We start from the raw sequence: 14,523 nt of genomic DNA on the forward strand, positions 1-14,523 counted from the left end.
GAGGCAATACTAAAAAGCAGGCAGCATCTCTAATTGTATGTAACCCTGAAGACCCATCCAGGAACAGACAAACTTGTTCTCAGGGGGTACAGACAGCCCCCAGGAGGTTGCACAGTCACTGCAATGATCAGCTAACAAGGCAAACGTTTTGCCTAACTCCAGACTATGGTGAGCAAACCCAAGGACTCAACCCCAAAAGCAAAACAAAAAACAGCTAAGGGACTGCAAATAGACTGCTTTTTAACCCCTGGGAACCTGTAGGTAAATGCCACAGGATTTATTCCTGCAGGTAAAGCAGAAGTTGTTACGATTAAGACGTTATTGCTGCATGGAGGGAAATGCTCGTGGTGTAACACACCTCAGCAGGGAAATAAAGAATAAGTAATTTTCCCTCCCAACCACATGCTCCCCAAATAAAACCAGGAAGAATGGATGATTCAGCTTCAAATTAAGACACTTCAACGCAGGTGTCCACATGTGGGATGGCTGGCAAGTTCCCAGCGTAGTTGGTGGAAGTCTCGTCGATACAGCCAGGGGCACCAGCCCTGTGCTCTAGGACAGCTGGTTGATTAAACTGCTCTCCCAAATCCACTGATGGAGGGAAAACCCCAACAATTCCTTTCAACAGCAAGGCCCACAAAGCCTAGGGAAAGAGGAGCTATGTTTTACAGCAGTACTTCAGTTGCTCTAGGAACTAAGTTCACTCTTACTAAAACCAACACGAACCGTATTTTCTAATGGCAGGTGATGGCTATCAGGAGCTAACATCAGCTCTCCTCTAACAAGATAAAGCCAGTTTCTGGGCAAGCCTCTAAAGAGGCCCAAGAGAGACACCGGCTTGTAATTTCACCTTTAAAACAAGCATTTAGGTAGAGACCGGATTCAGTGAGGCCCTGTTTCTGCCAGCATCCAAGGCAGAAATACTTGGCGTGCTTCAGACCTTGGATGCTGGTGGCACAAAGTGAAAACAGATTTTTATTAGAGCAGCAGCACCTTTGCTGTCAGCATTGGAGTCAGCTCTAAGATGATCTGCTTTTATTCCTCGTTCCAGAATATTATGGTTTGGTTCACGAGGAGTCCGTTTTCTTTCTTGCAACCAAAGGAAAACAAACCCCACACCAGGTGGAGCATTTCAGCCAAAATCACAAGGTGTGAGAAGAAAGGATTTAATTGCACTGTTTACTTGAGGGTTCAAACCGTGAGGAGTGCTGACTGATGCTCCTTCAGCTTTCTTATCTCGCACAAATAAACAGATAGGCACGTAGGACTGCTGTGCTTGGTCACCTCTGCATACAGGGTTTCTTTCACGACCGACTCTTGCTGTAACTTTGCCAATGAAAGCTTTTTAACACATGCCTAACCTTTCTGGTAGAGGTTCAGGGTGTTCCTGCTTAGCTACTTTCACCAGCAAGAGTCAAAGCCAAGCAAAAGTGAACTTATATCCAGATATTTTCCATCTCACATGGTCTTTCCCAGCTTTATTAGAAGAGCCACCTAAATCCTTAAACGGAGATTCAAGAACCAGCAGTGGTTCTAGTTGCTTTAGTCTCCACATGAGAGTATTTTCAAAAATATTTCTTACATTTTTCTTCTTCCTCCCCCTAACCCAGAGAGTGTTCAAAGTCGGGTTCTCCCATTTGAATTCAATGCTGTAAAAGTGGGATAGAACTAACTCCAGCTGAGTCTTGTAGGAGCCAGCTTGAACAGCTCCAGCACTGAAATTCCCAAAAACTTCATCCTGAACAAGACTTATTCTGCATGAAGTTTAGTCAGATGAGAAGTTAATCTTAAGAAAAGCCTACATGATGATGGAGAATGCTCATAGCACTGACTTTACTGTCCCAGCTGCACATATAAAAGCACTGTAAAAATGAGGATAAAAGTTGCAAGGGCAATAAAGTGCGCAAAACCCTAAACTTATTCAAGTAGAAATAGTGTATTACCATATTAGACAAGTCAACTTACTTTGCTGCAACCGGTTTCTTCTGGTTTCCTCTGGAGTTATCAAGACATATGGGCCAACACTAAAATGAAAGAAAACACTCTCTTATTTTTTCTGTCTACAGAAAACCAGGGCTAGAAGGGGGTTCCTTCATCAGCAACGTCGGTTTTCTGCTGTTGTAGCAAATCACTTTATATCAAAACTGGTATTTATTTTGATTCAGCTCTTCAGGAATTTTTGGTAAATTCTCTAGAAATACTTGCTATATTTGGAGTTGGCTGCAAATACCAAGGACAATATTTTCAGAAACTTCTAGCACAGCCTTCACTTTCTTATTCAAGTCTCACTCTAGACCGCTGCCCTCCAATCTCAGCCATTTCAAATCCAGTCGCTTCCTTGGAACAAAATGTTCCACGTGGGAGACAACTACTTCCACAAGTACTTGCTCAAGCACAGAGGAAGACCGTCGTCTCCTGGGAAGAGCACTGGTGCTGGCAGTCCCACCCCACACCTCGAGGGCAGCGAGAACCTCGTGGATTTAGGCAGTTTGCCCAAAAGTTGTCCAAGGACTGTGCAAAATCATACTGTTTGTGATGCACCCAGGTGCCTTGCTCTCAGCCCGAGCCTCAGTTTCCTCGTCAGCCTTGCGTGTGTCAGGCACCGGGAATTCCTTGGGCATATTTATCTTGCTGTCATGCCTAAGGTGCGACTCCGTGAATCAGGACAAAGGCCCTGTTTTTCTAGACTTAATTCAAAATGCAGTTGCCGTCTCAAGGAGCTATCAATCTAACATGACAGCAAAGAAGCAGGACAGTGTTCAGAGGGTATTAGAGACTCGAGGTGATCAAAAGAGTGATGAAAACATGTCAGTTCCACTTGAAAACACAGGGGTTTATCTACACGGTGTATTGTGTGGGTACGAGTTTACACGGCTCCCGCTCAGCAGAAGCCGAGCCACGGGGGTGCAGGTTTACCAGAAATGGGGGAAGCGGCAGCTGGCTCCAGGTATCAGAGCAGGCTCACATCTCTCCACGGGTTTTATCGGCACGTGTGGGTGCAAATATTTCATCCGACTTCATGGCGGGGAAGGCCCAAGGAGCAGAGCAGAAAACAAAGAATAACGAGGGGCGAAGGCTGAGCCTCTTAAAAGAAGAAAGGGCCACAGGGGGTGTCTAGAGGACAAGCTAGGAAGCAGAGAGAGCTCAGCTGGCTGCGAAAAAGTAATGAGAGAATGAGGCCCGAGACGAAGGCTAAAAAGGGGAATGAAAATCATGCAAAGAGATCAAAGTGCAAAAAGCTGCCCGCTACCGTACCACTGTAATTCAAGGTTTGAGAAGGAAAGTATTTATATCCAATTACCTCTTTCTCTTTGAAGACTTATTCTAGGAGGATGTGGATTAATTTATGAGATTAAACTAGTAAAGATAGAGCTGTGAGCTTTAGCCATTTAATATGATCCTTTCCCTTCCTGCCAGCTTACCCTGGTGCCCATGAGACTGTCCTTCACCTCCCCACCGAATCCCAGACCCTCAAAGGCAGGAGCTAAGAGAGCAGCAATGCCCCTCTTGCATTCGCAGGACAACTTAAAAGAAGTTTTGACAACCCGCCTTGCTTATGGCACAATGTTCCCCATCAGTGATGGTTTTTCAGATTTTTCTTTGTTTGACTGAGTAGTAGCATTTCCAATTTTTCCCAAGCTGCCTTTGACAAGCTGCTGTACAGTTTATCAGTGCGAAGAAATTTTTTTAGTATTTTTTCTTGGCTGTTTCAGATATTAAGATCATATTTCTCTCAAGTCCATACACAAAAATTATTAAGTACCTTTTACACTTCCCTCCCTTTGTCAGTGAAAAAAATGGCTGGAATTGTGAGTTGCAAAGCTACATATTCCCCCCCCCCCCCCCCCCGCAAAAAACCCATCAGTGCATCTCAGACATCCCACTGCTTCACAGCACTAGAGGGCAGAAGAGTTTTTATATCATCGGATGTACTTTGATGACTTCAAACAGTGGTTGGTTGGTTGGCTGTTTTTTTTAAATTAGGAATCAATTTTAAAAGAAAGCATGGACCTCTGCGTGTCTGCACATGGATAAGAAACCACGATATCAAATCCAGCCTTCACGCCATGAATCATTTCCTTTATCTGCTTCTGCTTTTTGGCTGGAAAGCTCCAAGTCCAGGAGGGCAGCTGAGGGCCACTCTTCTGACATCTGACTGTGGTCGTTATCCAGGAGCTCGGAAGGACAGCACATGAAATACAGCAAAAATCAATCAGTTTACGAAAGAGGTAGAGGTGACACCACACTTAGCACCAGGGAAAGCTCTGCTCTGTTTTCCAAAGAGCAGTTTAAGAGTCACTGTGGTTAAGAGTGCTTACTTAAAGGCCAATTTGCTTTCCATGTTATTGAAATAAAGGCAAAGTTAAAATAAAAAGAGGATATCAAGTTTCCAGTGGGGGAGGGAAAGGGAGAACAACTTTTCGTTGTCTTTTACTTAGTGCTTATACTACATGCTTTGTTTTAGTCCAAGTTAAAAAAAAAAAAAAAAAAAAAAGAAGTGCATTAGTGAGTTTATCTAATTTTATAGTGTTCACCTGGGTCTCTGGAAAGGTAGATATGTAAGAGTGTAGCTTTGGGTATTGGGATCGGGGAGAAGGAACAGCGAGATCACGGTAAACTTCTTGTGGGGTAGGTGAAAGTCAGGGCATGAACTGGTCCTCGCTTTTCAAGCCTACAGCAGGAGAGGAGCCAGATGAGCTGTTGCCTGAGAGACTCCATCTGCCCTACCAGTTCTAATGCTAAAACTGAAATCTGCACCTAGCGTCCCTTATTTTCTTGAGATTTTTTCTGAAGGAAAGTTAATGCAAAAACCCACCACCACTTTTTTATCTTGTGTTTTTAGCCAGTTTGCAGGATATTGCATGTCATTTCTTTGTTCAGACAAAACCTCTGATCCAGTAAAGCCTATAAAACCCGCTACAGCCTGTCAATTTAATATTCCAGTCAGTTTCTGAGTTGCCACAGTAGCCATAAGTCTGGAGCAAATTATCCTACTTACCTGGGTAGCAATTAAGGAAATGTGAAGATTTGAAGCTATCAGTGGTGTGCAGACTTTTTGTACTTTATACCAATATACAAAGTGCTTCAAAATCCACAACCAGAAAAGATGATAAAGAATTTAACTTTACAGGTTCCCTAATAATGATTCTTATTGTTATACGACTTAAGCCTATCTTTGAGGTAGGGTTGTTTTATAAATAAAAATACAGAAGTCCCTGGAGGAGGCAGCGAGAACGTCTTACCTAGGTTACAGCTCTTCAAAAAAGAGAAACAAATTGTCTTCTACCTTTATAGGTCATACTAATCTTGATGAGACTTTTTTTGATGTAATTTCTCCACAGAAAATGGGAATGTATTGACTAATTACACAGACTGAACAGATATTAACGAGATTAAGAAAGTTATAACCCAATAAGAGAATGTATCTGTATTGAAATAAAGCCAAAAAGCAACCTCCTTTGATTTTTCAAACAGACATCAAATACCACAGTAGCAGGAAGAGAAATACCTGTATAATAATATCTATAAAAAGACAGATATAGAAACATTTCAGTCAGGAGAAACATGCCATACAGTCATAGAAAATCTGCAAAGATAGCTTACAGTTTGAGTAATCAGCAACACAGAGAACACCATGTCTGCAACCTTAAATTCTCAATCCTGTAACTACTCATCTAACTAGCAGCACTCAAGGACACCTTTTCAATGCTTTCAGACTGTAGTCCATAGAAACTTTTGTTCTACTTTCTTTCAGGTTTGTATAAAATAGTTTCTTTCTAAAACCGAAAAAAACACATGCGAACTGCTCTTCACCAATAATGCTTTTTGCAGAGCTGTGCCCTTCAGTTTTTCCTCAAGCCTGCTCCAGCCATCTACCACTGGGGAGCTTTCCAAATGAAGTGTGAAATAGTTTAAAGAGTTACAAAAGTAATGGCTGTTATAAACTATTTCCAGTTCCACTGTGTTTTATACTGCAAGTGCATCGGTACACGAATGCCACAAAGCTGAAAGCTAAATATTTCGCTCTGCTGGGCAGTGTGCTCTGTGTAAGAGACAGAAACCAAGGAGAGTGGAGTTGGAGAGCAGCACAAATGACTAGAGCTTGGGAAAAAGACCTGGGCAGCTTCAGTCTGGAGGAAGGACTCAAGGGAAGACGTAGGTGAAATACTGCATTAAATAATAGGTTAAGACTGAATTTAAAAGAGAAAAGGGACCAAACTGCCAAAGACAATTGTCGAATCTCCTTCAAAGATACGCTAAGCTGAACTTTGCATTCCGTTACCAAGTATTGTTTTAAGAGCAGGCAAGTCCACACCACCACAAGGTACTGTTTCCACCAAGGCTCCCATGCCTGATGGAGCAGCCATATGCTGCGAAGGACCACGGAAGCTGCCAAATCAGAGGGCTACAAGATGCCAAATCCCAGAGACCAGACAACTGTCCCGTAGGTATCCCTATTTCGCAATGCACGCACGGCCAGATGCTAACGATAACGGACAGCCGCAGTTCTAGACCTCAGTCGAGCAATATGCTCTGTGCCCTGGCGGTTGCCATAAGCAGAGCTCTGGGAGGGTGTAAAACCTTGCGCGCAGGCTTGGGGCTCTGGCTTTCCATCATTATCAGCGGCAGCATCTCACCAGTTTGCAGCTCAGAGACAAAAGTGAATTACTAGGGTTTAGCGTTATACTCTGTCTGATTCGTCCTAGCTGCACGCGTGCTTTTAACATGAGAGGCAGAAAATGAACTGCATTAGCAGAAAATGTTTATCATCAAAAGTCTGTGTTTGTGGATTTTGTCCTGTGTTTGCCACAGGCTAGGAGCACGCTTAATTACCACAGTTCGGCTGATACCTGGAAGCTTATTAAGCCAGGGTAACTCACTTCTGTATCTTCTCCCTCTGGTTAGCTAAAACCTTCATTAAAATGGCCAGCCTTTTTGCCATAGTGAGGTCTGGGGATAAATCAAAGAGTTAAATCCTGCAGAAACCAGCTTGCATGGGGAAAGAGCGAGGAGGAAAACAGCAGCAGAGAGAGGCCCAGGAGAAGGTATGAGTCAGAAACAAGCAGGATATCAACAGACCTGCGGTTCTGCTGTTGGCATCCAAATCTCAGTTCTCTGGTACCCGCAAGCTTGCAGAGAAATTCCTGAACTTAAAATTTGGTCCAAAGAGTAAAACGGAAACTCGGAGCTGAATTTCCAAGAGTGAAGATGGGGCTTGGATTCAGCAGCTCGGTTTGGGCTCAGCATGCGACAGCACAGCAGAAAGAACGGCAGGTACTTCAGCCAGCTCCCCATTCTGGATGGTCTCAACCACCTTCTAAAGCTCCAAGAAAATTGTCACAGTGATGGATCAAATCAGGGAGCCAAGAGGTAGCTCTCAGCCCAAACTGGGCTCGCAGCACAGCTTTCTCTCTTCCCTGAAAACACTGACGTGCCCTTCGTCGGCATACACCCGTGGGTAGACTACGCTGCCTGGAGAGCTGAGCGGGTGAGACGCTGTATCACATGAAGATTAAGACTTAGACTGCTTCCACCACTTTCTTTTCAACAATATATTTCCTCCTCCTCTGCCTCTGCACCACAGTATTTGTTGTCCTTTTTTGCCCCTGCCCAAACACAGCATCCTCCCGTACGTCCCTTGCTCATCATCTCACCACAGCTCCTCATCAAGCTGTGCATCAAGGGAACACGTCGGGGCTTGTGCAAATCAAGGTCTTCCGAGAAAGCCTTCTAATACAGGAGTTAGAAGGATTTTCTCCCCCCCTTCCAAGAATTACGAGGAACACAGCAACCCCCATAATCCAGACTAACAGAAATCTTCCTGCACAGTTACCCTCTTACATAGACCCTGCCACCAAACACTTGGCTGGAGACAAGGCTGGCTGCTGACCGCAGCGAAGCCGGGCATCTCTGAATCACCCCACTGGGCTGTAAAAATTAGTACATCAGCCTGAAGGATAGAGAGTTGGGAGATTTCTTCCGTGCAGCAAATGCAGAGCTCAACTTTAAACAGATAGTCCATAATTCAAATTTACCCCTCTAGCACTCCCACTGGTGGCAGGGCAGTGGGCAAAACAAGCATTTTGTTAAGCATCTGCCTCCAGTTTCGTAGACTAATTTGGTGTTTTTAAAAAGAAATTTCAGATCGTGAAAGAAAATACAATTTTCAGAACTGCTAAGTATACTCTATCATCAAAAGATTGAGAGGTCTTATAACACTATAGAGATATACTTATCTATTTTTAATTCAGGATGAAGATTGGAAAAGGAAGGAAAGCAAGCCCTGATGGATTTGGCTCCGGCAGTCAAAGAACACAATTTTGCGAGTCAAGCATTCTAGTAACTCTGCTCTCCTTTCACACAAAATGATGAGGGACTGTTACCAACTGTGCAAGAACGTCTCTTCAGATTTTATTATTTGAATTTGATCTTTTTAATGGATTTTACCAGAACCAATATTATTCCTGCCAGCTTTAAAGGCGCCAAGGACAGACTGCTGAATGGGGACAGCATTTTCTTTTTTGGGCACTAGCTATAGTTCGGTCTCTAATTTCCCCACTTTCCTCTACCTTTTTATCTGCACAGACTTTTGTTTCTGAATATACATGAACAGGGGCAATTTGGGAATTCACTTTCTACAACTTAATTTCATGGCACTTAGCAGACAAAGTGAAGTAACTTAAATGCAAGCTTATTATTATAAGCGGTTTCAAGCACTTGTCATCCCGGTGATTGTTTCTCCATGGCCTGAAACCATATCCTATATATAACTGGAGGGGGATGTGCAAAGTTTGATTTCAATTTTGCATTTGAAGAAGTATTTTTCTTAACTTAATTAGAACCATTTTATTATCACTTCTCAGCCTCAACATATCATATAAGAGCTTTTCCAAAGCAAGAGGAAAATTACTCTCTAATACCAGCTGCCCACCTTGTACTCTTTTTAATAGTCAAGTTTGAATATCGACTAGTGGATGAGACTACAACATGCCATGTCCCACACATATTTCATGTGTCCAGTCTACAGGAAAGGTCACTTGATCCCACCCTAAGATGCTGCAAAGGTGTTTTCCTACTCCCAATTGGTCTGAAACACAGCCTGAGACTGAGAGTTTGCACGGAAACAACTCACACAGAGCCTTAAAAAGATTCTCCAACTCCTGCTTTGCTGGCAGCAAAACCATATCTTGGCTGTTTCCAAAAAATAGCAAGCAGCACACAAGTTGGAATAGAGCCACTCCTTGGCACAGAGGTATCCTCCTTGGGCCCCTCATGTTCCCTCTGCTATGTATATTCCAGAAAGCCTTCTAGGTTAATGCTAGTCTGCATTTTTTCGTCTACTGACACCCTATGACTTCAGCTCTCCAACTGCTCTGTTCAACCCTTGGTTATCCCAGAGCCTGGAAACCTGGACTATTCTGAGGGTGTGCTAGTATTTGAGTTTTAAAGATCACCTTCAAAATGACTGAAGGCTAAAAGGCTGAGTCAGCTTTATCACTGCTAAAATGCTAATCTGAGTACTTTCTTGAAATATAACTTGAGATAACAGAACAAAGACAATAACACTGAATGAAATGATTTTTGTTTTAAGAATAAAGATCTTCCCTTGTCTGCTTCAGTATTTCAGATACTATCTACCACTTTCTTCCAGGTTAGTTAAGGAAATCACAGTTTAAGCAGCTTCATCCCATTCAAACTGACTGCTACCATCCCCCTCTGAGAGAGAAGGGAGCAAACCCCAGTTCCGTTCACTTCTTTTTTTGAGTAGTTGTTTCCCACTCATATTACATGGTTTCTGTTTGAACCTGCCCTTCCCTCATCCCTCCTCCTCATTAGCTACATACTAATGCAGACTTTAATTTGTACACTCAGGTTTAGGACTTAATTCTTTGTTACAGCTTTATGAAGACACAAAGAAAATCTTTTGTATCACATTGCAAATATTAAGAGTTCCTTGCAGTAGATGCACAACACCTTTCTCTCTGTAAGCATCATATGAAGACGAAAAAGGGAACAGGGCTTTAAATTATTCTTCCCCAAAAGCTTACTTAGTTTTAGCAGCGATCCCATCTTCTGGTCAGAATCTGTGTGAATATATTTGCTCTAGCCTTAAATTCTGCGGGGAGCTCAGGCTAACCAACTGACAAAGTATTTACCTAACCTACACCAGGGGGTTTGTATGCCAGACCAAATCTGGGAAAAGTCAGTTATACCAATGAGAAAACTCTCACTATCCATTCCTCCACCCCCAAAAAACCCCCAAACAACAAACCCATCACTTTTTAAAAAGGGAAAAAAGAAAGGCCCAGGGAACTACAGGCCAGTCTCACCTCTGTGCCCGGCAAGATCACGGAGTGGATCCTTCTGGAAACTATGTTAAGGTACATGGAAAATAAGGAGGTGATTGGTGATGGCCAACATGGCTTCACCAAGGGCAAATCATGCCTGACAAATTTGGTGGCCTTCTGCAATGAGGATACAGCGTTGCTGGATAAGGGAACAGCAACTGACATCATCTACCTGGACTTGTGCAAAACATTTGACACTGTCCCACACGACATCCTTGTCTCTAAACTGGAGAGACATGGATTTGATGGATAGACCACCTGGCGGGTAAGTAATTGGCTGGATGGCCGCACTCAAAGAGTTGTGGTCAATGGCTCGATGTCCAAGTGGAGACCAGCGACAAGTGGTGTTCCTCAGGGGTCGGTATTGGGACTGGTGCTGTTTAACATCCTTGTCAGCGACATGGACGGTGGGATTGAGGGCACCCTCAGCAAGTTTGCCGATGACATCAGCTGTGTGGTGCGGTCGACAGGCTGGAGGGAAGGGATGTCATCCAGAGGGACCCTGACAGGCTTGAGAGGTGGGTCCATGCGAACCTCATGAAGTTCAACAAGGCCAAGTGCAAGGTCCTGCACGTGGGTTGGGGCAATCCCAAGCACAAATACAGGCTGGGCAAAGAGTGGACTGAGAGCGGCCCTGTGGAGAAGGACTTGGGGGTATTAGTGGATGAAAAACTGAGTGTGAGCCAGCAATGTGTGCTCACGGCCCAGAAAGCCAACCGTATCTTGGGCTGCATCAAAAGAATCATGACAAGCAGGTTGAGGGAGGTGATTCTCCCCCTCTACTCTATTCTTGTGAGACCCCACCTGCAGTACTGCGTTCAGCTCTGGGGCCACCAATATAAGAAGGACATGGACCTGTTGGAGCGGGTCCAGAGGCGGGCCACAAGGACGATCAGAGGGCTGGAACACCTCTCCTGTGAAGACAGGCTGAGAGACTTGGGGTTGTTCAGCCTGGAGAAGAGAAGGCTCCGGGGAAACCTTCTAGCAGCCTTCCAGTACCTAAAGGGAGACTACAAGAAAACCAGAGAGGGACTTTTTACAAGGGCATGTAGTGATAGGACAAGGGGCAATGGTTTTAAACTGGAAAAGGGCAGGTTTAGATTGGACATCAGGAAGAAATTATTCGCTGTGAGGGTGGTGAGGCACCGGCACAGGTTCCCCAGAGAAGTCGTGGCTGCCCCATCCCTGGCAGTGTTCAAGGCCAGGTTGGATGGGGCTTTGAGCAACCTGGGCTAGTGGAGGTGGTGGAACTAGATGATCTTTAAAGGTCCCTTCAAACCCAGACCGTTCCACGGTTCTATGAAAAAAATGCACACAGCACAACCATGTAAGCTAACTAGGGCTGCTCTCACTCTACTGTGGATACATGCCAGTGTGAGGGCAGGCAAGACAGAGGGTCTTTTCTGCCTGGAAGTGGCAGAAAATAAACATAGACTGTAATCCAGGAATGGTTGTTTGCTCTCTTGAAAGTCAGTCATTAAAGCGCTGACGGATTTCAAAGCTACCCAGCTCCTAATAGTCCCTAGTAGGCAAGCATTCATGGGTTACAATGGAAAGCTGCTGATTGCTGCTTGCGATCAGCAGCCTGCCACCGCTTTCACAGCGTGGCTCCACTTTCTTCATCCAGAAAGAAGGGAAAGGAAACTGAAACTGCCTTCAGTTTCTGTCAGCCGCACTTTGAGAGACAGGAACAAAAAGCAAGCTAAGCAAACTCAACACATAATAATAACAACATTATATGCGCTAACAGCTCAGAAAAAGCACATTTGGGGAAAAAGACTGTAAACAATTAGCTTTGGTTAGCTAAGTAGATATGTATTAAGCACATGTGCATAAAATACACACACACTGCTGTCAGTTTCTGTTCTGTATTATATCTGCAAGCTAGAGCTTATACAAGCTATCTAAGAATTGTCACTGGAAAACCAGAGAGGGACTGAGGATGGATCCCAATAAAGCCTAAAATGAAACTGAGGGCTGAAGCTTTGGCTTTACTTCTGTCAGCATGAAGTTGTTGGAAGCCGTTTTGTGTCCTGGATTGCATTCAGATCAGTGCTGGAACACAGCCTGCATCCACCTCTTAAGCCAAAGGAAGTATTTTTAGACTTTCCAGGATGAAATATTAGGAGACAGAAAACAGGGAGGTAGAACCAGATTTGAAATTCCACTTCGAAAACAAGAAACAGACACCACGTACGCCAACATCAAACGTATAGAACCAGCCACTGCTATCCCACGAGCTGTAAGCCACGCTATCAAGAAGCCTGCCAGAACAACACAGGTCCCGTGTAGGAAGCGTCGTTCGTAGGTGCTTCTGAGGGGGTGAGGACATGCTGCTTGTGTGCCCGGCCCCATTCACAGGCTCTCTATAAAGTATTTCCACCTTTGAAGGCGCACACCTCCAATATGGTAGAGAACAGGCACCCCATACACGTTAATACCATCTCAGTCAGGCTCCTTGATACTTACTACTGCTCCTGCTGTTGGTAGACCAATGCCTGGCTGCTTTGCTCCTCTTCAGATTTTGACAGCTTCTGGGGGTTTTCAGCCTCTTCTCTTTTATTGTTGCCATCCCAAAGGTAACCCCGAGAGGAAAACGGGGTACTGGAGCCAGCAGCCGTCCTGTACCCGCTGCCTTCCCTCCATCCCCTAACCCCAGACATTGCTTCGGGAGTACCTTGTCTTGTCAGAAACAAATATTGCCACTAAGGCTAGGGAAAAACTCAGACCTTTGAGTTCTCGCAAGTTGGTTTCAATTCCTTGCAAGACCCACCCCTGCCTTGGACTCTCAGCTCTAATACATGCAAATACAGGCACAGATTTCTGAGTCATCCTCCAGCTGAGGTTCAGTTTGATCATCTCAACCACAGCACCCAGGCAGGCTGGAGTCATGGGGGGAAAGCAAAGCTGATCGATACTAATAAAACAGTCAAGATCAGTTTGTGCAGCCCTGGAATAGACTGCTTCGGCATAAGCACGGTGAGGTCTGGCTCAAAGCCATATTTCTGACAATGTTTTACCCCAGCACTTCAAATTTTCCTATGACAGAGGGGGTTAACACTAGGGGGTTTCCTGGTTTCTATTTTGCAGGAGTGTACAAAGAAAGATGAAAGTGAAACTAAAAACTAACTCTCACATAAATCCTAAGGCGATGGTCCTGCACAACTCCCGATTCTGCCTTTCAATTCTGCTCAATCAGAAAAATATTTTACTTTGACTTTCCTAATTCTACCTGATGAATAGACGACAAATACGTGATCCTCTTAAGTGAAAACGCAGATCCCTTCAGTGAACACATCTGACCAGTAGTACTCTATCTATGGGATCTGCAGGGCTAGGGAAAAACTTGTAATACGACTAGTAAAATAAAGATGTTTGGCAGCTCCTAACGCAAGAAAAAAAGAACTAGTAACGCTACTCAAGCTTTATGCAGCAGAGCTAGGGAAATCCACACATACAGACCCTGTCACTTTTTGTCCTCAGCTGCTCAAGCTGCACTAAATCCACACTGCGGAAGGGATGCTTTTGTGGCCAGGTTTCCTGACTCTCTGGACTGTCTAGGTCTTACAGCACACCCCACACATGCTGGGAAAGTAGCAAAATAAAATGCCACCAGGCTGCCTGGAGTTCGTGATGCTCCTTGGGGTGCTGTATGGGACCCCGTCACCAGCAGCACACCCCCCAGAGCTGCCACATCCAGCAGGACCTATCTCCTAGGTGAGATCTCCTATCTCTGATGAAGGCAGCACCAACGGTCTCTCTGTCCCACCATCCCTCTGCAGCAGGGATGATCTTCATTTGCGCACGAATCACTCTGCAGACTCTGGAGTGCAATAGCAGTGTGTTGCAAAGGGATGAACTGGTGCGTAGTCCCTTGCACCACTCCCAGAATTGTCTCCCTTCTGGGCCACGGTGGGTCTAGCCTGGTCTATGAACACACAGAAACACTGTAGGAGAGTCCAGTATCGTCCCTTCTCGGAGACAGATAGCAGAAGTCACCCAAAGGCCCTCTACCTACCTCCTGCCAAGCCCCAATCTCTCTAATCCCAATTTCTTTCAGCTGCCTGCGCCATTAATCAGATTGCTTGCTCACACAGCCCGTCTTGGTTTGGAAACTGCCCAGGAGGCCAGAGCAGAAGATAAACATAGACTGTAACAGCCGCCTTTCCCTCGT

At 44.7% G+C, this 14,523-nt stretch overlaps 1 protein-coding gene across 2 annotated transcripts in view; it reads right to left on the reverse strand.

Moving 5' to 3' along the window:
- EPSTI1 (epithelial stromal interaction 1) overlaps window positions 1–13,187 on the reverse strand; it is a 48,615-nt gene extending 35,428 nt beyond the window's left edge. The window contains exons 1-2 of one of the 2 annotated variants that reach the window (XM_049815794.1): window positions 12,819–13,187; window positions 1,966–2,024 (exon numbers count right to left, since the gene is read on the reverse strand). In XM_049815794.1, the coding sequence (XP_049671751.1) occupies window positions 1,966–2,024; window positions 12,819–13,012 (253 nt within the window). In that variant the 5' untranslated portion in view covers window positions 13,013–13,187. Of the gene's footprint in view, window positions 1–1,965; window positions 2,025–2,916; window positions 3,264–12,818 lie in introns of those variants that run through there. The other variant, XM_049815795.1, reaches the window with a different exon arrangement.
- Between the last annotated feature and the right edge of the window lie 1,336 nt (window positions 13,188–14,523).

This window comes from Accipiter gentilis, chromosome 13 (genome assembly GCF_929443795.1).
Source record: "Accipiter gentilis chromosome 13, bAccGen1.1, whole genome shotgun sequence".
NCBI lineage: Eukaryota > Metazoa > Chordata > Aves > Accipitriformes > Accipitridae > Astur > Astur gentilis.